The 25,258-nt window shown below is 45.2% G+C and overlaps 3 protein-coding genes across 3 annotated transcripts in view; 1 reads left to right on the top strand and 2 right to left on the bottom strand.

Moving 5' to 3' along the window:
- Positions 1-6,050, bottom strand: part of LOC309562717 (uncharacterized protein) — a 32,248-nt gene extending 26,198 nt beyond the window's left edge. Inside the window, exon 1 of the mRNA XM_082267005.1 lies at positions 5,998-6,050. Within this exon, the coding sequence (XP_082123131.1) occupies positions 5,998-6,040 (43 nt within the window). The 5' untranslated portion in view covers positions 6,041-6,050. The remainder of the gene's footprint in view (positions 1-5,997) is intronic.
- Positions 1-25,258, top strand: part of LOC309564357 (uncharacterized protein) — a 1,447,080-nt gene that overhangs the window by 378,935 nt on the left and 1,042,887 nt on the right. The window lies entirely within an intron of this gene.
- LOC309563361 (uncharacterized protein) overlaps positions 1-25,258 on the bottom strand; it is a gene marked incomplete at its 5' end in the record, with an annotated part of 123,144 nt that overhangs the window by 72,833 nt on the left and 25,053 nt on the right. The window contains 2 exons of the mRNA XM_082267755.1: positions 22,169-22,270; positions 22,562-22,648. Of these exons, the coding sequence (XP_082123881.1) occupies positions 22,169-22,270; positions 22,562-22,648 (189 nt within the window). The remainder of the gene's footprint in view (positions 1-22,168; positions 22,271-22,561; positions 22,649-25,258) is intronic.

Here is a 25,258-nt window from a genome sequence, read left to right as displayed (position 1 = left end):
AAAAGTTTTAGGACCGATTCAGCTATAGCAGAAGTCAATATAAATGATACTGAATACAGAGCTGGAGTCTCATCATCTGTGAAATGATGAGCCTGGGAGACAGATGAATACGACAGACTACTTAAGTGGATTGAAAAGGGTCGATTCTTAAAACGGGTCTGTAAATCGTATATGAAGAGTTCCATGAGGTACAAACCGATGTTGCGAGATATTGAAATGAAAAGAAATGGGATGGTTTGGGGTTACCTGAAGGGTATAAGGGGGTGTAGCGAAAAAGTACAAGAGAGGAATGAAAAAGGGAAAGGATTTAGGGTGGGGGGGGGGGGTAGGAGGGGAAGAAAGTGGATTCACCTCTTTGGTCTCCACGGTCAACAAAGCAATGTCTATCACATGGGTGTCCAACCTTTTGGCTTCTCTGGGCCACATTGAGTGTAGAGAAATTCTCTCGGGCCGCATATAAAATATATACTTTAGTTTAGGTATATAAGTAAAAAAACGCCGCCACCGCGCCCTTCCCATGCTGCTGCGGCCCCCCCAGCACTAACTTAACACAATTAGTGGATGATCCTATTTGGCAGCCTCTGCCTACAGTTAGTTGGAGGCTGCTGGGGCCATGCCTGCAACTCAACTTCTTTCCTCCCCAGCAGAAAAAAAAAATTGTCAGGGGGCAGTGGGCCGCATTGCCTGCGGTTCCGGGCCGCATGCGGCCCCCGGGCCACAGGTTGGACATGCCTGGTCTATCAGGTAGAAACATGCTTGTATGGTAAGGAGGGTATGTTAGAAGAGTCGAGATCTGAATCTTGGGTAATAGTATTAGTAGTAGTCTTCCTCGATGTGGGGTCCTCCCAGACTCATCCCATGGGTAGGGGTGGGAGAACTGACATCTATAGATAGAGGTCCTGTCTATTCCGGGAATAAATGTCTCGCAGTCTGTGTTTAAATTGGGGGTTGGCGAGGTCTAGTATCATTTAAGTTTTTTGTATCTATCTGTGATTTGGAAGTGGGTCCAGCAGGCCCATATGCGTGAGAATTTAACAGGGGTATCACGTGCTATTTAAATTAATTCTTCCATTTCTCCAACTTTGCTTATACCTTTAAGCTATTGAGGTATGGTTGGTGTATGAGGCGAGCCCCAGTGTGTTGCAATAATGGGATTTTTGACTTACCGTAAAATCAATTTCTCTTATGTTCATTGACAGGCACAGCTCCTGATCTTCTTAACCAATGGGTTATATTGCCCCCTACAGGAGTAGGACACTAAGCGGAAAACAAGTCTGGCTACACCTATGGGCAGTCCTAGGGGAGTATACCCCTTCTCTCTGCTATAGGTACTCAAGTTTTGTTACAAGCAGTGTCAGAAGAATTACAACTCCACAGAGGGATGGGTGCAGTGCCCGTCAATGAACATCAGAGAAATGGATTTTACGGCAAAAATCCCATTTTCTCTTTTGTTCACTGACAGGCAAAGCTCCTGATATTCTTAACCATTGGGACGTCCCAAAGCAGAGTTAAACATGAGGGGTGAGAACACCGAAAAATAAATTCCCAAGGCTAAACTATAGCCAAGGAGCTCAACTAAAACAACTGGAGCTCACCTGAAAAAAGCAATATACCCTTAAAGAGGACCAGGTCCTCTAAACAGCAGCCTGCAAAACCTTGCAGCCAAAGGAAGCATTCGCAGATGCCAACACATCCACTTTATAGAACTTTGTGAAAGTGTGCACTGATGACCAGGTGGCCGCTTTGCAAACCAGCGTCACTGACGCCTGATGACTGAAGGCCCAGGAGGCACTGAGCTCCCGAGTAGAGTGTGCCTTGACAGGGAAAGGAGGAACCTGACCCATGATGGAATAGGACTGAATCACCGTCTGTCTGATCCATCTGGAAATGGTCGCAGAGGAAGCGGACAACCCTTTCCGAGGCCCATCCGTGAGCACAAATAGTGAGTCTGATTTCCTAAAAGACTCAAAATTGCCCGGACCACATCAAAGGCATGCAAGGTAATTTCCTTCAGATGTTTTGGCCTGGGAAACAGGGAAGGCAATACAATGTGTTCATTCAAATGAAAATCAGAGACAAACTTTGGAAGGAGCAATGGACAGGGACGAAGAAGCACCTTATCTCTGTGAACCACCAAGTAAGATGAAAGACAAGATAACGATGCCCATTCTGACACCCTCCACGCAGAGGTGATAGCCACCAAGAAGGCCCTTCTGGGACAGCATAACCAGGGAAATGTCCTGAAGTTTCTCAAAAGGAGGCTTCTGGAGGACTGAGAGCACCAAATTGAGGTCCCAAGACGACAACAAAGACCGCACTGGAGGGGCCAAGTGCCTAACTCGCTGAAGAAAAGTACGCACCAGGGAGTATGTGGCCAAGGGCCGTTGAAAGAAGACAGCTAAGGTCGACACCTGACCCTTGATAGTACTCAAAGCCAGTTTCTGCTCAACTCTCCATTGAAGGAAGGTCAAGATCCGAGCCACCGAGAAAGAGCCACGAGATAAAGACTCACACCACGCAATGTACGACTTCCACATGCAATGGTAGATTTTCCTAGAAGTAGATGTCCTAGCTTTTAACAGCGTTAGAATCACCGACTCAGACAAACCTCTATCCATCAGCACCTGGCGTTCAACAGCCAAGCCGTCAAAGCCAGCAACTGTAAAGCAGGATAGAAGATTGGTCCTTGGGACAGAAGATCCTCCCTGAGAGGAAGTTTCCAAGGAACGTCGGCGACCAGCCGCACCATATTGGCATATCAAGCCCAGCGAGGCCAGTCCGGAGCCACTAAGTTGACCAGAATCGCTTCTGCCTCTATCCTACGTAGAAGCTTGAGAGGAGGGAAGGCGTTAATCGAACCATTATGACCACCTAAGAATGCCGGCTACCTCCAGAGCCTCCACTACACTTCTTGTGCCCCCCTGGTGATTGGCATAAGCCACAGCCGTGGCATTGTCCGAATGAATGCGCACTGGACATCCCTAAAGATGATCCGTTCAATGGTCCAGGCACAGTCTGATTGCTCGGAGTTCCAAGACATTGATCGGTAGTCTGGACTCTTCCAGTGTCCAGATCCACTGAGCAGAATTTTTGCCGAGTATGCCTCTCTAGGCTCAGCAATGATTAAGCACATCGTGTGAAACGCGTCTGCTCACCCAGTTTCGTCCTGTATGTCGGGTGTTGGACTCATAAATCTGCAATAAATCTTCGTTTTCCTTATTGCTGGAGGTGCCGCTTTTTTCTTTTATTGCCTCTCTAGGCTGGCATCAGTGGTGACCACTGTCCAGTAAAAGGGGAGGAAGGATTTGTTCAGCCAAAGCAACGGAGAACGAAGCCACCATATCAGGGACTCCTTCGTTCCCTGGCTTAGCCGGATTCGATTGTCCAGAGACTGCAGAGTCTTGTCCCATGTGGCCAGAATTTCCCTTTGCAGGGACCTCGTATGGAACTATGCAAATGTACGGCCTCAAAAGTAGACACCATTAGGCCCAGCACCCGCATGCAAGTCCGGAGGGATGACCATCTGCTGGACAGCAGGAAATAAATTGCAGCCTACAACTTCAGGAGTTTGTCCAGACGAAGGAGCACTCTGGCTAAGGCCGAGTCAGGAGTCAAACCCAGATAGTCCAGCTTTGTAGACGGAACCAGAGCAGACTTCTGAAAATTCAGAATCCAGCAGAACTCCTTCACAGTTCGTATGGCGATTTCCAGGTTTTCCACCAGAGCAGTAGGAGACTCCCCTCGCAGAAGTAGGTTGTCCAAGTAGCCCAGTACCACGATCCCTCTTTGGCGTAACAATGCTAGCACTGGGGCGAACACTTTTGTGAAGACCCGAGGAGCAGAGACGAGACCAAAGGGTAACACCACAAACTGAAAATGCTCTTCTCCCACAGCAAAGCAGAGGAAGCGCTGGTGACCGACACATATTGGAATGTGAAGGTAAGCATCCATAATGTCAATAGAGGCAAGAAAATCTCCCTGATGCAGGGATTCCACCACCGTGCGATTAGACTCCATCCCAAACTTCTGCACCCACACAAAGCAGTTCAGCACCTAGAGGTCCAGGATTGGACGCACCTTGCCTTCCTTCCTGGGAACTGTGAACAGGTTTTAGTAAAAACCCTGAAATTTCCGAAGTCGGAAACCTGGACAGTCACCCCATGAAGTAACAGGTCTTGTACCACCCCGAAACAGACCCTGTAAGCGGTCCGGGAACAGGCGCAAGTTGGAAGTAAAAGAACCTTGCCAGAGGACAAGAGCGAAACTCAATCCTGTAGCCGGACAAAATGACTTTGTGGACCCACTTGTCTTGTACCAGGGAAGTCCACAGGTCCAGAAATCAGCAAAGACATCTCCCTACCCCAAAACGGGTGAGGGCACACCTACATGCTGAATGAGCTTTGTCCGTGGGTCTGGTCTTGCTTGCCGTGGTCTTGCTAGACCAGGTTTGTTTGGATTATTATTATTATTATACAGGATTTATATAGCGCCAACAGTTTGCGCAGCGCTTAACAAAATGAAGGCAGACATTACAGTTACAATACAATTTGGAACAAAAGGAATCAGAGGGCCCTGCTCGTTAGAGCTTACAATCTAAAAGGGAGGGTCAATTGATACAAAAGGCAATAGCTGTGGGGGGTGAGCTGATGGAGAAAGTGAAGCAGTGTTATTAGTTAGTAGTCGGTTAGGCTTCTTTAAAGAGAAGGGTTTTCAGGGATCGTCTAAAGATGGATAGATTAGGGGACAGTCGGACAGATTGTGGTAGAGAGTTCCAAAGAATGGGAGAAGCTCTGGAGAAATCCTGGAGGCGAACATGGGAAGAGGTGACAAGGGAACTAGAGAGCAGGAGGTCTTGGGAGGACCGAAGAGAGCGGCTAGGTTGATATTTTGAGATCAGGTTAGCGATGTAGCTGGGGGCAGAGTTGTGGATGGCTTTGTAAACTATTGTTAGCACTTTGAATTTTATTCGTTGGGTGAGTGGAAGCCAAAGAAGGGATTGGCAGAGAGGGTTGGAGGACACTGAACAGTTGGTAAGGTGGATAAGTCTTGCAGCTGCATTCATTATGGATTGAAGGGGGGATAATCTATGTAAGGGTAATCCAATGAGGAGGGAGTTGCAATAGTCGAGGCGAGAGATAACCAGGGAGTGAATTAAAAGCTTGGTGGTGTCATTGGTTAAAAAGGGCCGTATTCTAGCGATGTTGCGGAGGTTAAGGCGGCATGATTTGGACAGGGATTGGATGTGAGTCTGAAAGGACAGTGCAGAGTCCAGGGTTACCCCTAGCACCCTGGCATGTGTGGAAGGACTAATAGTTGTTCCATTGATCTTGACAGAGTATTCCGGGGAAGGGGCACGTGCAGGAGGAAATATTATGAGCTTGGTTTTAGATAGATCCTCCAGAGAAAGGCTTCGAGCCCTTGTCAGTCGACCCTGAGGGACGAAAAAACGTCTTATGAGCCAAGGAGGAGGGCCCACGTCTAAGACGTTCTCTACGTTCCACGTTCTCTATTTCTGAGCGGAGTCCTTGATCTCAGTAAATTAAGTCATTGTGGAGAAGGGAAATCTCTGTGTATATTGTACCTCTTTAAAAAGTTGATGTACTGTAATTGGAAAGTAACTCTCCCTCCAACCATTTCTATCTCTAGCCTGTAAGTGTGAAACACATTAAAGAGGGGGAGTCTCTAGTTGGGGATTTGGGACACACACTGCTTGGCTCAATAAAGTTGGTTTTAACAAGTGACATCATTGATGTGCAACCCACTGTTTTATATTTTGGGCATGCGCTCCTCAGCATGGTCTGATTGGCTTTTCCCACCAGTCTGCGAAGTAGGGATGCATGTTATTGCATATTATAACCTCACACATTACAGTCGGCTATATACGGTGTCCTTCTTAACAATGTAACTTGAGCAAGATTTTTCCAGCTCTGCCAGGGAATGCGTGTATTTAGGAAGATCCTCAGTACCTTTTACAAGAAATGAAAAGTCTCCTCTTACCTTCTGATATGAGAGGCGGCTGGCTCTCCATCATGATGTCCATTACAGAGCCATGTGTCAAAGTGTCGTCTGCAGGTCACCCTGAAAAAATAAAGAAAACATCAAATCCAATGGAAAAAAAGGTAACTAAATCCTATAGTCCTTGTAAAAAAAAAAAAATTGCTTTAGGCCCTGTGCCAAACTGATATAGAACAGGGGCTTTTGGAGGGGACTGCAGGCTAGCCTATTGCCTACTGACTATGGGCCCTGTTTTGTGAGGGAACACTGCTCTTTGTGGGGTGTATGCCGGAGGGATTCAAGTCCACATCTACCCAAGACACACAGATTCTGGGATCTAGGCCTAGGATCCATGGTAAAGGCCTAGCTGCCTATTGCTAATAGGGGACTGCTCCGCACAGTCAGACTCATATGCTAATGTCATTTGCTCAACCACCTGTCTTCCACACATTGTTGGTTGTGCTGATTAACTCATCTATTATCTAATGTGGGGATGTGTTTACACTTAGAATAATGTGTATTGTACTTCATGAGCTCGATGACGACAAGTCTGCTAGCTAATTTGCTCAAGTAAATTAAAGCCTCGTACACACGCGTCAAAAATCGGCAGGGAATTTTCGTCCGACGACCGATCTGCCGGTTTTCGGCTTGTTAGTATGATGCTTCCGACAACCGACTCCGACTTTTCGGCCGAAAAAAATCTGGTGTGCAGGCTATAAAATTTTTGTCCGCCGTCAAAACACGGCCGATTTTCGTGCAGTCAGTACAGATTTCGACAGGGAAAAATCTAATGAGCAAGACTGGGCATGCTTAGAGAAGAAAGAACACAAAGAAAGCAAAACAACACATGACATCACTTCTGAAGTAGAATTTTGTCGGGCGAGAAAATTCGTGTGCAGTCTAGGCACATTCCAACCAACAAAACACCACTCTGGACAAAAGACGGACGATCGGTCGGCCGATAATCGTTGCGTGTGTACTAGGCTTACATCACTGTCATCTATTAGTTGCTAGTGGGAAAGTAGAATACTGTTTGTGTTGGTTGTTCCTTAGATATGTTAATTATATTTCTGTACACAATTTTATCTGCATATGATAATGTAATCAGGCACCTGACCTGGTGGGGTATATATTCGGTGTGAGTTTGTTCAATAAATGTTCCAGATCTTATACAAGCTATTCTCGGCTAGTTTTATATGGGGGCAGTTAGAATATCAGATATCTATGTTCAAGACTGAAGGAAGAGGTATTCTGACAAAAGCACACAAGCACATTGTGGGTCGTTGCACGAAGGGTCTGACTAGGTCCACCTGTTTTTCAGGCCCTACATTTAGCCCTATGGCATAGCGGGTGTAAATCGACTTGTGTTCGTTTACACCTGCCTACCTTTAATACTGTCAAGAAAACTTGGAAAAGTAAAAATGCAATGTTAGCCTTTTTTAACCACTTTACCGCTATGTACCGGAGTACTACTGCGGCAAAGTGGCACGATCCTGTCTGACGACGTAGACCTACGTCGCCAGACTCCTCCCCCTGTAGGCGGCGCTCGCGCGCCGCCGGAGGCGCGCTCCCGCTGTTTTCATTCACAGCGGGAGTCGGGCCAGGGGAGGAGCGGTGGCGATCGCCGCTGCTCTGCCCCGATCGTCGGGGAATCCAGTTTGGAGATCCACCCGCCTGTGTAAACAGAGCGGGCGGATCTCCTCAGTGACAGGGAGTGACAGATCGGAGTGTTCAGCATAGCTGGACATCCGATCTGTCCCTGACTCACTCAGTCACCTCCCCCCCCACACGTCAGTAAGCACCAGGCATACATTAACCCCTCCCTCTCCAATAAAATTAACCCCTTCCCTGCCAGTGTCATTTTTACAGTAACAGTGCATATGTATAGCACTGATTACTGTAGTAATGTCACTGGTACCCCCAAAAGTGTCAAAAATGTCAGTCAAGGGTCCGATCTGTCCGCCGCAATGTCGCAGTCCCGCAAAAAAAAAAAATCGCAGATCGCCGCCATTACTCGTTAAAAAAAAAAACACCAAAAATGACAGAAATCTTTCCCTTTGTTAGTAAACGCAATAACTTTTGCGCAAACCAATCAAAATACGCTTATTGCGATTTTTTTTTACCAAACATGGGTAGCAGAAAACAAATTGGCCAAAAATTTTTTAAAAAATTGGTTTTTATATCTTTTTTGGGGGGAATTTCATATAAAAAAAATGTTAAAAATATTGTTATTTTTTCAAAATAAACGCTCTTTTTTTGTTTATAGCGCAAAAAGTAAAAATCGCACAGGTGATCAAATACCACCAAAAGAAAGCTCTGTTTGTGGGAAAAAAAGGAGGTAAATTTTGTTTGGGTACGGCGTCGCATGACCGCGCAATTGTCAGTTAAAGTCGCACAGCTCAGAATCGCAAAAAGTGGCCCAGACGTAAGACCGCAAAATGCTCTAGTGGTAAAGTGGTTAAAAGTTAGCTTCAGCAAGAATCTTGGCATTCGCTTTCATTCACAACTTTTTAATGTCTGGAGAGTAAGTGGTCACCCCAAATCTGATGGCGGAGTCCATCATGAAGGTAGAACAACTGGTACTGCAGGCTGACTTGCTTGGCTAGTTTTTAGGCATGGCTGGCCTCGATTGTGGCCTGGCTGTCTGCTCTAAACTATGGATCCCCTGGCCGGTTTGAGTTCTGGCATGGCTAACAGGTTGAGTTCTGACTTGGTTGGCTAATTGTGTTCTTGCCTGGCTGGCTGATTGGAGACGTGGGCTGGCAAGCTGGCTAGGCTGAGTTCTGGCCTTGCTCACCCCAATACTGACCTTGCTGGCTGGCTAGTTTGAGTTCTGGGCTGGCTGGCTTCCTGCGGTGATTTCTGGCCCAACTAGTGGGGATGAGTTCCGGCTTGGCTGGCTGGTTTCTGTTCTAGCCTGGCTGAGCTGCAAGAACAGTGTACAGTATTTCAGCAGTGGTTCTGGATGTATATTTGCAAATGTGGCTCTATATTTATGTATAGACTGTACATTGCCTTGAAAAAGTATTCACACCCCTTGGAATTTTCCACATTTTGTCATGTTAAAACCAAAAACATATGTATTTTATTGGGATTTTATGTGATAGACCAGTGGTTCTCAACTCCTGTCCTCAGGACCCACTAATAAGCCGGGTTTGCAAGATAACTGAAATACATCACAGGTGATATTATTTGCTGCTCAGTGATTGCAGTATTCTAGTCTGCCTCTCTCCAAGGTAATACCTAAAATCCGGCCTGTTAGTGGGTCCCGAGGGCCGGAGTTGAGAACCACTGTGATAGACAAACAAAAAGTGGCACATCATTGTGAAGTGGAAGGAAAATGATAAATGGTTTTCAAAATAAATATGTGATTGCGGCGATCAGCGATTTTTAGCGGGATTGTGGCGGACAGATCGGACCCCTAACTGACCTTTTTGACACTTTTGGGGGGGACCAGTGACATTACTGCAGTAATCAGTGCTAAAAATATGCACTGTTACTGTAATAATGACACTGGCAGGGAAGGGGTTAACCTAGGGGTGATCAAAGGGTTAAGTGTGAGGCTAGGGGAGTGTTTTCTAACTGTGGGGGGAGGGGCTTGTGAAATGATCATAGAGACCTGTGTTCCTATATAGAAGGAGCACAGGCGCTCTGTGATCATTTCAGAGAGAAGAACGGTCAGCTGTGTTTACAACAGCAGGCCGTCCTTCTCTCTCAGCGGGGAGCGACTGTGGGTGCCCGGCGGCAATCGCGGTCGCCGGCCCCCGTAGATTGGCTTTCCCGCTGTAGAGCTCCGTGGGTTTGTGCAGGAGAGCCTGCCTGCTGCAGTAAAACTGCGGCGGGTGGTCGGGAACCTGTTAATAACACTTTAACCACTTAAGCCCCGGAGGATTTTCCTGCTCAAAGACCAGGGCCTATTTTGCGATTCGGCACTGCGTGATTTTAACGGACAATTGCGCAGTCGTGCGACGCTGTACCCAAATGAAATTGACGTTCTTTTTTTCACAGAAACAGAGCTTTCTTTTGGTGGTATTTGATCACCCGTGCGATTTTTATTTTTGCGCTATAAACAAAAAAAAAGAGCGTAAATTTAAAAAATATATATATATTTTTCACATTTTTTATATGAAATTCCCCAAAAAAATGTAAAAAAATCAAAATTTTTTTAACATTTTAGGCCGATTTGTTTTCTGCTACATATTTTTGGTAAAAAAAAAAAAAAATTTGCAATAAGCATATTTTGATTGGTTTGCGCAAAAGTTTTTGCGTTTACTAACCAAGGGAAAGATTTTTGTCATTTTTATTGTTTTTTTTAAAACTAGTAATGGCGGCGATCTGCGATTTTTAGCGGGAGTGCGACATTGCGGCGGACAGATCGGACCCCTAACTGACATTTGTGACACTTTTGGGGGTACCAGTGACATTACTACAGTAGTCAGTGCTATACATATGCACTGTTACTGTAAAAATGACACTGGCAGGGAAGGGGTTAACTTTATGAGTGATCAAGAGGTTAAGTGTGTCCCTAGGGGCGTGATTCTAACTGTAAAGGGGTGTGGCTTGTGATGTAACCACAGAGACGTACGATCCTACATAGCAGGATCATATAGTCTCTGCTGTTACACAGGGAGAATGACAGGAGGCTTTGTTTACATCAGCCGCCTGACTTTCTCCCTCTCCAGCGGGAGATCGCGAGTGGCCGGCGGACATCTGAGCCGCCGGTCACTTGCGCAGGGATGCAGGGGAACGAGCGGGGGCGGGAGCGCGCCTCCGGCGCCGCGCGCTCGCCTCCTAGAGGCTCCAGGGCGAGCAACGTAGCTCTACGTCGGTTTGCCCAGGAGAGCCAGACTACCGCAGTAAATAGTCGTGCGGGGTCGGCAAGTGGTTAAATTTCACCGTTACTATATATAAGCCATAGTGTTAAAGCGGAGCTCCACCCAAATGGGGAAGCTCCGATTGTTCGCACCCTCCCCCCCTCCACTGGCACTTTTGGCACTTTTTGTGTAGCTCCAAAACATCTGGGGTACCAAGGTTCACCATCACTGCTATAGAGCATTGCCTGCTGTCTTAAAGTGGAGCTCGGTCTGGAACTACATTTTACATTTTTTTTTTTTAGTAAAATTTAATTTTTTTTTTTTTTTTTTTTAGTAAAATTACATTTTTTTTTATTTTTAGTAAAATGTAAAATTAAATTTTTTTTGTAAAATGTAAAATTACATTTTTTTAAGTAAAATGTAAAATTACATGTTTTTTTTTTTTGCTTTGAAGTGTAGATGTGAGGTCTTTTTGGTCTCAGCTCTTTAAGTAAAATGTAAAATTACATTTTTTTTTTTTTTTTTAGTAAAATTAATTTTTTTTTAGTAAAATTAATTTTTTTTTTTTTTTTTTAGTAAAATGTAAAATTACATTTTTTTTTTTTTTAGTAAAATGTAAAATTACATTTTTTTTATTTTTAGTAAAATGTAAAATTACATTTTTTTTGTAAAATGTAAAATTACATTTTTTTTTAAATTGTAAAATTACATTTTTTTTTTATTAAAATGTAAAATTATTTTTTTTTTTTTTTGCTTTGAAGTGTAGATGTGAGGTCTTTTTGGTCTCAGCTCTTTTAGTAAAATGTAAAATTACATTTTTTTTTTTTTAGTAAAATTAAATTTTTTTTTTTTTTTTTTTAGTAAAATGTAAAATTACATTTTTTTTATTTTTAGTAAAATGTAAAATTAAATTTTTTTTTGTAAAATGTAAAATTAAATTTTTTTTGTTTAGTAAAATGTAAAATTCACACGCCGGTTCACACTTATGCGATGCGGGAAGGCTGCGAATCCGCAGCCTGTTCCCGCATCGCACACGCACCCCCGGCAGTTCACACTGCCATATGCGATATGCTGGGGGTGTCAATGTAATCTTAACGACACCCCCAGTTTGATCGCATATCGCAGTGCGATCGTGCAGTTCGCACAGGATCGGATCGCACAAGTGTGAACCGCTGTGCGATCCGATCCTGATGCGGCTGCCAAAAAGGGTCCCTGTGCGTGTTTGGTGCGGCTGCGGTGCGAATTTAGCCATACAAACTGTATGGCTAAACTCGCACCGCACAGCCGATCGCATGTAATGTCGGAGCAGTGCACTCCGACATTACATGCGAACCCCGCACACGCACAAGTGTGAACCGGGGCTGAAGTGTAGATGTGAGGTCTTTTTGGTCTCAGCTCTTTATAAAATGTAAAATTACATTTTTTTTTTTTTTTTTTTTTAGTAAAATTACATTTTTTTTTTTTTTTTTTTTTTAGTAAAATTACATTTTTTTTTTTTTTTTTTTTTTTTTAGTAAAATTACATTTTTTTTTTTTTTTTTTTTTAGTAAAATTACATTTTTTTTTTGCTTTGAAGTGTAGATGTGAGATGTGAGGTCTTTTTGGTCTCAGCTCTCACAATAAAGAGGACCTGTCCTGCTTATTTCTATTACAAGGAATTTTTACATTCCTTTTAATAGGAATAAAAGTGATCAAAAAAAGTGTAAAAATAAAATTAATTAATAAAAAAAACAAATTGTAAGCACCTGTGCTCGCGCGCAGAAGTGAATACCCCCCCCCCCCCCTAGGACCGCCCATAGGCGTAGTCAAGCCTTTTTCCTGCCTACTGTCCTACTCCTGTAGGGGGCAGTATAACCCAATGGTCAAGAATCCTAAGGAGCCGTATCCGTCAATGAGCGAAAGAGAAAGGGGCATTAAGTGTTTAACTTCACATTGACGCCCCCAGCGGTTGGCAGATCTCAGTGTGCGATTCAGGTGCGATGCGGGGGAATCGCAGGCTTTCCGGGACTCAATGCAATAGCGCAATAATTGCTGATTTTGCAACAAAGTTACTTAAAATTGGCTTTCGCGCACATTTTCACCAAGAAAAGACGCAACATGCAAAACACCAACGCCAAGACGAAGGAGCGGTCTTCTACAACGCAATGCCCCGCCTCCTGCGACTGGCGAGCCAGCCAATTGGAAGTTCATGATCACCAGTGACTGACAGTGTCACAACATATAGTACAATCAGATGGAAAATCACACCAGGAGACCTTCCAATCACATTGTTCCATGTACCTATAGTGGGATACACACCAGAGGACAGCAGGGAGGTGACACCATCCCCCCACCCAGTCCACACAGAGTGCAGGGACCCCCTTCTCTCATAATAAGAATAACATTATTACCTCCTCCTCACAGGGCACACACTCTCCAGCCTCACATCACACCATCCAAAGAATTCTGTTATTGTCAGAGCTCCTCCCGGTCCTCTTGCATGGGCTACAACAAAATGGCCTCCACTGCAACTAAGTGATACAAATGTATAACCCTTGAACAGCATTTGAACCCATATATAAAACACCGCGACCTGACAGCTGTCAAATTCCGTTTCTAATTCAATACATGAAGTAAACACAACAAACTCTCAATGCTACAATAAAATGGCGGCGGCTCCTCCTGCACTGAGGACACTTCCTCTTATTACAGGAAATACGGTCGCCCTCTAGTGGTGGCTCGGCATCTACACTGGTATAATAGGTCTTTGTCAGCCGTTGTCTTGTCAAAATACCGCTGTTCTGCCGAAAACTCCGACTGGAGATTTCGGTAAGTTGGAGTTGTCCGCGGAACACCACCAGGAAATGTAACTGAGGTGACTTTATGAGCATTAAAAAAAAAAAAAATGCTTACTGCGCATGCGCTATTTGTTTCAGAATGCCTGTGAGCTACCTATCAGATTCTGCAACCAGAAGGGACGTTCGGACGAGAAAACTTACTGCGCATGCGCCATGCGTTCCAACATGGCCGCTATGCGTTCCAATAGGTTTCCTAATGTGACAGAACAGGAAGCAGAGGCGGACATCTTCTTACACCCTCACAAGTCTTGAATTTTACACTTATTTTAGCAGTAAACTCACCTTATATACTCATTCTCAGTATTAAATTTGTATTTTTTTTGTATTCTAGTAAATATAGTAATGTAGTTTAGTAAATATAGCGAAAAACCTGCAGGTAGAAGGTGGTGACGGCCATCTTGGTACACCCCGCACTGCTCAGGGACAAAGTGAATATACCCACTTTAGGACTGCTCACTGTGTTGCTACTGCAGCAAGGTGGCAGCCCTGGGTCCAGCGGCGTAGACCTACGTCGCTGGATTCCTGCCTATCTCGGCAGCGCTCGCTCCCGCTGGGTTTAGACACAGCGTGAATCGGGCTGGAGGAGGAGGGGCGGCGATTGCTGCCTCTCTTCCCCGATCATCGGGGAAAGAGTGAGAAAATCCGCCCGCTTGTGTAAACAAAGCAGGCGGATCTTCTCTGTGACAGACAGGGAGAGATCACAGGATTCAGCATAGCTGAACCTGCGATCTGTGTCTGTGTCACAGAACCCCCTCCCCCCACACACGTCAGTAAGCATGAGGCACACATTGATCACCCACAGTGTTAACCCCTTCCCTGACAGTGTCATTATTACACTAACAGCGCATATTTGTAGCACTGATTACTGTAGTAATGTCACTGGTCCCCCCAAAAGTGTCAAAAATGTCAGTTAAGCCCCGTACACACGTACCGATCGTCGGCCGAATGATCGGCCGTCTTTTGTCCAGGGCTGTCGTGTCGGTTGAAAACTGCAAAAGACTGCACATGAATTTTGTCGGCCAACAACAGCCGACTGCAGAAGTGATGTCATGTGATGGTTAACTTTCCTTGTCTTTTTTCTTTTCTGAGCATGCCCAGTCTTGCTAATCTGCTGTCTGTCGGCCGAAATCTGTACTGACTGGCGAACAATCGGCCGTTCTGCTGTTGGCCAACAAAAATTTTAATGCTTGCACGACAGATTCTGTTCGGCCGAAAGTGCGCTGTCGGAAGCATCATACTAACAAGCCTACAATCGGCCGATCGGTCGTCGGCCGAATCTTTACGGCCGACAATCGGTACGTGTGTACGGGCCTTTAGGGGTCGGATCTGTCCGCCACAAGGTGGCAGTCCCGCTAAAAATCGCAGATCACCACTATTACTAGTAAAAAAAATAAAATAAACAATAAAAACGACATAAGTCTTTCCCGTAGTTATTAGACGCGATAACTTTTGCGCAAACCAATCAAAGTACGCTTATTGCGATTTTGTTTACCCAAAATATGTAGCAGAAAACAAATTGGCCTAAAATGTTAAAAAATTTTGATTTATAAATTTTTGGGGGGGAATGTTCTATATCAGAATGTGAAAAATATTTTTTTTTTTTTTTTTTCAAAATTGTCGCTCTTTTTTTCAAAAATTAAAAATCGCAGAGGTGATCAAATACCACCAAAAGAAAGCTCTATTTGTGGGAGGAAAAAAGGACATCAATTTCATTTGGGTACAGCGTCGCACGACTGCGCAATTGTCCATTAAATTAACGCAGTGCCGCAAAATATAGCCTGGTCAGGAAGGGGGTAAAATCTTCCGGTCTTAAAGCGGTTACAAATACGCTCATTGAGAATTTTGTTGTCAAAGACATGTAGCTAAATATATTTTGGCCTAAATATATGACAAAAATTGAATATATTGGATATTTTTTAACTGTCAAAGTAGAAAATGTCAATTTTTCGCAAAATTTTTGCTCTTTTTTTATTAATATTGCAAAAAATTAAAAGCGCAGAGGTGATCAAATACCACCAAAAGAAAGCTCTGTTTGTGGGAAAAAAGGGACGTAAATTTTGTTTGGGTACGGCGTTGCAGTTGCTAAAAAAAAAAAATGTAAAATTCAAGACTTGCGTCTTCGCTGCTTCGTGTTCTGTCACATTAGGAAACCTATTGGCCCAATTTGGACACTTTTGTTGAAATTACTGAGACCCTTGAGGCCCGAAATAGGCTGGACATCTCTGTTAGACTTGGGAACCACAAACACCCCAGCGCAGTTGTGATGACATCCTGTACAGCAGCCTTTCCAGAGCTGCAAAGAAAACTTTCTTTTTTTGTGGCTCTGAAAATACCTTTGAGCGCATAAAGCATGGAGGGGCAGGCGGCAAAAGTCCAGCTTGCAACTTTTAGTCACTATTCTGCAGACCCTTTCATCTGTGACTTCAGGAATGCAGACAACCACAACAAAGGTTGACAGAGACCCTCCCGTGCAAGTGGGGGGTCCCTAAGAAGATGACTTGCCTCCAGACCCAAAGGACTTGGGGCTCCAGTACAGTGGCGTAGTGTGGGGGGGTGCAAGGGGGGCCAGCCGCACCGGGCGCAACATCTGGGGGGGGCGCATCCGCAGTGTCACCCTGTCTGTCTGACTCTGACATACACAGTTCACACAATGTCTGCGGCTGCCTCCATCTTTATGGCTGAAAATGGCTGGTCGGGGCAGAGCTGGACTGTGCCTCACCTGTCCATTGGTGTAGGGTGGGGTGGCGTTGCAAGCCAAGCCCCGCCTATGCTGCCTCTCCTCACTGCTCATTCAGCAGCCTGGCGCTGTCACAGAGTGGGTTTTTTTTTTAAAAGCGGAGTTCCGGGCACAAAAACGTTTTTTTTTTGTGCCCCTCCGCTAGGTAGAGCTCACCTGAAAAGGAATTGGATAGTTATTTTTATTTTTTTTGTTTACTCACCTTTTTATTGAAGATCGTAAATACTCACCTATGACTGCTTCCTCCTCCAGCGCCGAGGCTCACCCTGTCACTTCCTGCCTCGCGATGATTCCTGGGAGCTGAACGTCATAGCTCCCAGGAATCAATGCGACGGCACCGGCCCCGCTCGTCATTTCCGGGCGACGCCGCATTCCCCTGCTAAACAGCTTCTGGGCATGCCCAGAAGCTGTTTAGGAATGCGGCGCCGCACCGGAAGTGACGAGAGGGGCCGGTGCAGTGCATTCTGGGACACAAAGACGCGGAAGAAGACAGAGAAGAGTACCGTGCCGGCTTCAGCTGCCCACAACAGAGATGGAAACGCTGTGGAAGAAATTTTCTAAGTAAGTATTTCTTCTAAAAGGTAAGTGCGAACCGGGACAGATCAGAGGCTAGCCATTGTGGAATGTGCTAGCCCTGACTGTCCCGGGGGTATGTTCAGCAAAAAATAATTTCTGTGCCCGGAACTCCACTTTAAGCCTTTTTATGCAAGAGCTGTGGAATATGGAGATGTGACCTGGGTGCTGCTGACCTGTTGCCTTAATGTAATTAAAGCACTTTTGACCACTTTGATTATTTTAAGGGGTCCATTGCATCAGTTGATGAGACACCAGATTGGGCACATGGATGACACTCTTTGGTGGCAGTCCATGGTGCAAGATTTCTGATACTGTGGGAGATTTACCCTTACTTGTTTTTTTCTGGATGCTTAAAGCAGAGTTCCGGGCACAGAAAAAAATTTTCAGTGAACATACCCCCGGGACAGTCAGGGCTAGTACATTCCACAATGGCTAGCCTCTGATCTGTCCCGGTTCGCACTTACCTGAAAGAAGAAATACTCACTTATAAAATTTCTTCCACAGCGTTGCCATCTCTGTTGTGGGCAGCTGAAGCCAGCGCGATCCTCTTCCGCGTCCTCTTCTCCCAGAATGCGCCTGCACCGGCCCCTCTCGTCACTTCCGGGGCGGCGCCGCATTCCTCCACAGCTTCTGGGCATGCCCAGAAGCTGTTTAGCAGGGAATGCGGCGTCGCCCCGGAAGTGACGAGCGGGGCCGGTGCCGTCGCATTGATTCCTGGGAGCGATGACGTTCAGCTCCCAGGAATCAGTGCAAGCCAGGAAGTGACGGCGGAGCCGCGGCGCAGAGGGAGGAAGTGAAGAATAGGTGAGTATATTCGATCTACAATTACAAGGTGAGTACAAAAAAAAAAAAAAACTATCCAATTCTGTTTCAGGTGAAGGAGAACAAGCGGACGGGCACATAAAAAAAAGATTGATTTTGTGCCCGGAACTCCGCTTTAAAATCTAATAGGATGCTCTAACCTAAATAGGATGACGTGTGGGACCACTTTCATGTTTTTTTTTTTTTTTACTTACAATCTAATTGGGGGATGTATGGTGAACGAGCCGAGGCGGGCGCGCGCTCGCCCGCTATTGGCTCTAGAAGGAGTGACAGGCGAGCGACGTAGACCTACGTCACTCTGCCTGGCCGGGGCCGACTGCCGCAGTAAATATACTGTGAGAAGTCGGCAAGTGGTTAAAGAGGTTGTAAAACCCAATTTTTTTTTTTCAACCTGCAAGAGAAACACATAATGAGCTAGTATGCATCGCATACTAGCTCATTATGAAATACCTACCTTAGAACGAGCCCCCGCCATGCCGCCCGCTTACCTCTATGACGGGCGACATGTTCAGTCGCCTGTCTTCCGGTATCCCGGCATCCGGCCATCTGATTGGCCGGAGCCGCGGTGACGTCACTCCCGTGCACGCGCGCGGGAGCCGACGGTCACGGCACGGAGCTCTGAAGGAACGGCACCAGCTTCTTCAGAGCGCATGCGCAAGTGACGTCACTGGCTGCATGTAAGGTAAATATCTCAAACGGTACATGTTTAGGAGATATTTACAGTACCTATAGGTAAGACTTATCATAGGCCTACCTATAGGTAGGTAGGTATAGGTACAACTTGCAGAGGAAGGTTTACAAACTCTTTAAAGTGGTTGTAAATCTGGAAAGTCAAATACAAATAGAACACTAAATCTTATAAAGAACAATGGCACAAACCATTTGTACATACAGCTGCAAGAAAAAGTATGTGAACCCTTTGGAATGATATGGCTTCCGGAAAAAATTGGTCATATAATGTGATCTGATCACCATCATCTAAGTCACAACAATAGACAATCACAGTCTGCTTAAACTAATAAAACACAAAGAATGAAATGTTGCCATGGTTTTATTGAATTATTGGATTTTATACAGGAAAATGCTTTCTTGGCACCGTGTGTCCTCACAAGATCTCATTTTTTTAGTAAGACATTTAGTCAAACTAGAACATGAATGTGGCTTCTCTCCAGTAGGGGTTTCCAGGTATGAAACAAATGTTAGGTTCCTAACATTAAACTGTTTTCCACTCTCAGAACAAAAGAAGATACCAATCACCCTATGAGATGTAGGATGGGTGTCAGGAGGAGGAGGAAGGGCACCAGGAAAGCTTGCTGTGTGTAAAGGGATCCGATGATAGATCTGCACTGTGAGGACTTGAATGAAGATTCTTCTTAAAGATTGTTTCTGAAGAACAGGAAGTGATGTCTTCTATTTCACCTGGATGGACAATTCATGTGGTGTCAATGTTCATCAGGAAACAATAATAAATGTAAAAAAATGTTAAAGATCAATTCAGATTTTTTTTTTTCAAAGTTTTTTTTTTTTTTTTTTTTGTATTTTTTAGTTTTGGATAAAGTAGCAAAGGATTTAAATCCTTATCAGAGTTTTGATGTCTATGCCACCTTGGAAAGATTTCCCTTCACTTCCTGTTCTGAAGATACAACTGGAGATGAGAGAAAACCTTCCTAAATAAAGGGGAATTCCGACCTTTGACAGCTGTCCTTGAAACAGGTGGCCCAATTGGATGGTTCCACTTCTTTCTTGTTCAGGTAGCAACTTTAAAATTTTGGATTTCTCCTAATTTTTCTGTCTTAGTGACAATCGTCACCAGGACAAATAGAGTACCTTGACAGGGGTTTAGAAGAATAGCCGAAAGCTTTGGCCATACTTCTCTTTTAAAGAGGACCTGAACTGAGGAAGGGAAAAAGGCAAAGGACGACAAGTCACCAGTATTGTCTGTACTCTACCTTCCCCTAAGCTTTAGCAGCTAACCCCATTACAGAAATTATAAAAATGAATATATGTTATCCTAACTGGAACATCCAGAAATATTGAAGTGGAATTACATGCCCGACCCCCCCCCCCCCAACACTCATGACAGAGGTCTCCAAACTTTCTAAGCAAAGGGCCAGTTTACTGTCCCTCAGACTTAAGGGGCCTGGACTGTGGCCACTGGGAGTAGAAAAAGTCCTGATGTCAGTGGGAATAAACAATGCCCCATCTTTGGTGCCAGTGGGAGGAATAGTGCCCCATTGTTAGTGTCAGTGGGAATAAATAATGCCCCATCTTTGGTGCCAGTGGGAGGAATAGCGCCCCATTGTTAGTGTCAGTGGGAATAAACAATGCCCCATCTTTGGTGCCAGTGGGAGGAATAGTGCCCCATTGTTAGTGTCAGTGGGAATAAAGAATGCCCCATCTTTGGTGCCAGTGGGAGGAATAGCGCCCCATTGTTAGTGTCAGTGGGAATAAACAATGCCCCATCTTTGCTGCCAGTGGGAGGAATAGCACCCCATTGTTAGTGTCAGTGGGAATAAACAATGCCCCATCTTGGGTGCCAGTGTGGAGGAATAATGCCCCATTGTTAGTGTCAGTGGAAATAAACAATACCCCATCTTGGGTGCCAGAGGGAGGAATAGCGCCCCATTGTTAGTGTCAGTGGGAATAAACAATACCCCATCTTGGGTGCCAGAGGGAGGAATAGCGCCCCATTGTTAGTGTCAGTGGGAATAAACAATACCCCATCTTTGGTGCCAGTGTGGAGGAATAATGCCCCATTGTTAGTGTCAGTGGAATATTGCACCCTATCGCTGGTGTCATTAAGAGAAATTGTGCCCCATCGTTGGTGTCATTGGGATGAATTGTGCCCAATTGTTGGTGTCATTGGGAGGAATTGTGCCCAATTGTTGGTGTCATTTGGAGGAATAGTGCCCCATCTTTGTTGTCATTGGGAGGAAATATGCCCCACCTGGTGTCAGTGGGTGGGAAGTACTTCCCTTTGTTGTCATCACTGGATGAAACTAGTGCCCCAAGGGCTGGATAAAAGCAAGAAAAGGGCTGCATTTGGCCCCGGGGCCACAGTTTGGGGACCAATGACCCAGAAAGATGTAAAGACTTACCTATTTTTAGGCCACTCCTATCAGGTCACGTCATCTCCCTTATGTTAGAAAGCGGCGGCTACAGGGAATAGGAGAGAGCGCTCGACAAAGCTGAAATGCCTGAAAGCGATGGGATCACCTATAGGTTTCCATGGCTCATCGATTGTCGGTGCTCCCTCCTCTTCCTTGCAGCCACTGCTGGCCGACACACTGGAGCCAAATCACGACCGGACTGGAGCAGACTGAAAATAGGTAAGTATATGCATCATTCTTACTGTACACAGGTTAGTCATCAAAGGTGTTAGGAGGGGGGAAGAGCATTTTTAAGATTAGTTAAGTAATCTGCAATAACAATTGAATCTTGCCTAGATGTACCCTTAAAAAAATCTAAATTTTTGTCTTGAATTTCTGTAAAAACATCAGTGTACCTCCTAGCTATATAGCTGTATATCTGCAACTTTTTGGATTTGTGTTTATTACTCTTTTGCTGATCTCTGGAGGGATTTCCTCATCCTTCCAAACATCACTCATCATATTTGGATCTTCTGCTTCCACTTTAATCCTCACACGTCCTTCTTCCTCCTCCTCAGCTTTGAAGTCTCTCTGAGTTTCTCTGGTGTCTCCGAATAAAGATGAGAGTGAAGCCCCCTGTACTGAGATGTAGGGATCGACCGATTATCGGCATATTCAATAACATTTGTAAACGGAATTATGCTATGTGACATAATTTTGCCCTTACATGAGCATCACCACCTAATGGTTGGAGGAGGAGAAGACTAGTCTCGGACCCTGACATAGGATGTACAAAATATCGGCCCATACTGATACATTGCGACCAATATATCGGTATCGGCATCGGCCCTGAAAAAACAATATCGGTCTATCCCTACGAGATGTATGAGAGACCCCAGAGAGAGTGTGTGTGGGGGGAGACTGGTTACACAATGACATGACGTGAGGAGGAGAGCCGGAGTCTAATAGAGGCTGATGGCTCCTGACTCCCCCACTGGGCACATACTGTCCCCCCATTACTGTCTACTGACAGAGGAGGGGGGGAGAAGAAGAGATTGTTGTAGTGACTGAACAAGGAGAATCTGGGACTCTTCTAGGGATTGAGACTGCATTCACATCTGAGGGACGCAACGCGTTTGGCACCAAAGTATCTTATGTACCTTTTTTGGCACTGAGCCAAATGCGTTTTTGCAGGTTTTTTTGGAGTTCCATTAGGTGCCATCAAAAAATAAGAGATTGTTGTAGTGACTGAACAAGGAGAATCTGGGACTCTTCTCTGGATTTACTGTTTATTACTCACCTGTGCTGATCTCTAAAAAAGTTTTCTCCTCTTTAATCATCAAGTCGTTTGCTTCATCCTCAGATCCAATGTTTCTCTGAGTCTCTCTGGAGTCTTCTGGGTCTGTGAATAAAGATGAGAGTGAAGCCCCCTGTACTGAGATGTATGAGAGACCCCAGAGAGTGTGTGTAGGGGGAGACTGGTCACGTCTCTTGGCTGGTAACACACAATGACATGATGTGAGGAGGAGAGCCGGAGTCTAATAGAGGCTGATGGCTCCTGACTCCCCCACTGGGCACATACTGTCCCCCCATTACTGTCTACTGACAGAGGAGGGGGAGAAGAAGAGATTATTGTAGTGACTGAACAAGGAAAATCTGGGAATCCTCTCTGGATTTTGTGTTTATTACTCACCTGTGCTGATCCCTGGAGGGATCTCCTCCTCGTTACACAGCTCATCGACCATCACATTCTGCTCTCCGGCCTCCTCTTTACCTTCAGCTTTAAAAGGAGTAAACAGTAAATCATATAAATACTACAACCCAAACCAAACATTTTCACTCTATTACAGCCTTTTTCAACCAGGGTGCCTTGAGGTTTCTTCAGGGATGCCTTGGCAAAATGCCTAAAAATTGCCAGAAAATTGTACACAAAGGTATTATTCCCTGTTAATATTAGTGATTGACCAATGCCGATATTTTGGTCATCTCATATCGATATTGGCCGATATTTTCGTACATTAAAAAAAACAAATTTTTTTTTTTTTCTTAACGGGTACTCTTGTGGAGGGATCTGGGGGTCTAAAAGACCCCAAACCCCTCCTCTGCACTAGAAAGCATTCAAAACGCTAAGTTTGGCTGTTTTGAATGCGGTCATTTTTTTTAATTTGGCGCCGAGTACCCGGAAGTGATGTCATGACATCACTCCAGGGTTTTTACATGGAGACCCGATCAGAGCCGAATGCGGCTTTGATCGGGTCTTCGGCAGCCGTGCAGGCTGGTTGCCCGGGTCTCCTGGTTGGATGGGAGACCCGGGCGAGCCGTGGAAGGTAGGGGAGGGGGGGGGGCATCCCCTCTTGCTCCTTGTAATGACATTCGAGCGGCTTCTCAGCCGCATCGGTTGTCATTACAAGTCAGCCGACCGTTGGCTATAGACGCCGGTACCGGGGTGATGCCTCTAGCTGCAGGCATCCCTCTGGTACAGCACTTTCCTGAAATATCGGTAACTTCCGGGGCCGATTCCGATATATCGGGGAAAGTGCATATCAGCCCCCGAATTTATCGGATTTGCCGATAATCGGCCGATCCCTAGTTAATATCTTTGTCTGCTACCCGTATGATAAAGGTTAAAAATCTGTGGCAAACAGATATACCTGTATTGCAAGATGAGGTCTCGGGAGAGGGCGAAATCTAACAGGCGTAAGGGGACATGATTACATGAGGCTATGAATCTGTGTCCTGTGATTTATTCTTCCTCATGTCTACACACTTATGTATGTTGTCTAGCATGCTATGCTTCTCTTGAATTGTTTTAATCAACAGCTGTTTATTTTTTTGTTATCGTTGTATTTACTGCTATTCTCTGTGTACTTCTTGGGGGTGTATGTATGTATGTATGTATATATGTGTATATATATATATATATATATATATATATATATATATGCGATTGTGTCTTTATTATTGTTAACCACTTGCCGACCGCCGCACGACTATCTACGTCGGCGGTCAGCCCCTCACAGGCAAACTAACGTAGGTCTACGTCGCTTGCTTGTGAGGGTCTAGGGAGCGAGCGCGCGCCCCCGGAGGCGCGCTCCCGCGTGGTCACGGACCCCCCCCCCCCGCGCGTGTGACCAGCGGACCCGATGTCCGCCAGCCACTCGGCGATCGGCGGGGGAGAGGGAGAATGTCAGGCAGCTTGTGTAAACAAGCCACCTGTCATTGTCCTCTCTGTAAAGACACTGATCACATGGATCTACTATGTAGATCCGTTGATCAGTGTCCTTACAGCTCAAGCCACAGCCAATCACAGTAGAAAGCACGCCCCTAGGGACACACACAGCCCCTCCCTCCCAAATAAAGTTAACCCCTTCACTACCAGTGTATTTTTACAGTAACAGTGCATATGTACAGCACTGATTACTGTAGAAATGTCACTGGTAACCCCAAAAGTGTCAAATGTCAGTCAAGGGTCCGATCTGTCCGCCGCAATGTTGCAGTACCGCAAAAAAAATCGCAGATCGCCGCCATTACGCGTTAAAAAAAAAAACAACAAAAATGACAAAAAACGTTCCCTTTGTTAGTAAACGCGATAACTTTTGCGCTAACCAATCAAAATACGCTTTTTGCGATTTTTTTTTTTTTTTTTTTTTTTTTTTTTTACCAAACATAGGTAGCATAAAACAAATTGGCCGAAAATGTTAAAAAATTTTGATTTTTACATTTTTTTTGGGGGGGAATTTCATATAAAAAAATTTGAAAAATATTGCTATTTTTGCAAAATTGACGCTTTTTTTGGTTATAGCGCGTGATCAAAAAATCGCACAGGTGATCAAATACCACCAAAAGAAAGCTCTGTTTGTGGGAAAAAAAGGACGCCAAATTCATTTAGGTACAGCGTCGCACGACCGCGCAATTGTTCCTTTAAAGTCACGCAGTGCCGAATCGCAAAATACCCCCTGGTCGGAATGGGGGTAAAATCTTCCGGGGCTTAAGTGGTTAAATGGTACCTCAGACTGGATGATATGTACCCTGTTTGATGATTGTTTCATCCGATAGGTGAGGATCGGATGAAAACGGACAGGCGGTCCGTTTTCATCCGATCCCCCATAGAGGAGAGCGGGGCTCTGACAGGTCCGTCTCTGCACACAGAGAGGAGAAAGACCTGTCACCTGCCTGCTTAGCGGGGATCGACGGATCGATCCCTGCTGAGCAAAACAGAGTCTGCCGGGCAGAAAGCCCGTGTGAAAGGACCCTGAACTGAACAAGCTAACCTTAGAAGCTGAAAAGCTATCATGCACAGCTGCACCAGATTTTGCACTCTCCAGGTCTAGTAAATCAATCCCCTATGGGCTCTTTCACACGGGCGGTCCGATCAGATCCGCCTGTCAGT

The sequence above is a fragment of the Pelophylax lessonae genome, assembly GCF_965119305.1.
Source record: "Pelophylax lessonae genome assembly, chromosome: 9".
NCBI classification, from domain to species: Eukaryota; Metazoa; Chordata; class Amphibia; order Anura; family Ranidae; genus Pelophylax; species Pelophylax lessonae.
The sequence above is the reverse complement of the archived record's forward strand: the minus strand, read 5'-3'. Positions and strand labels throughout refer to the sequence as shown.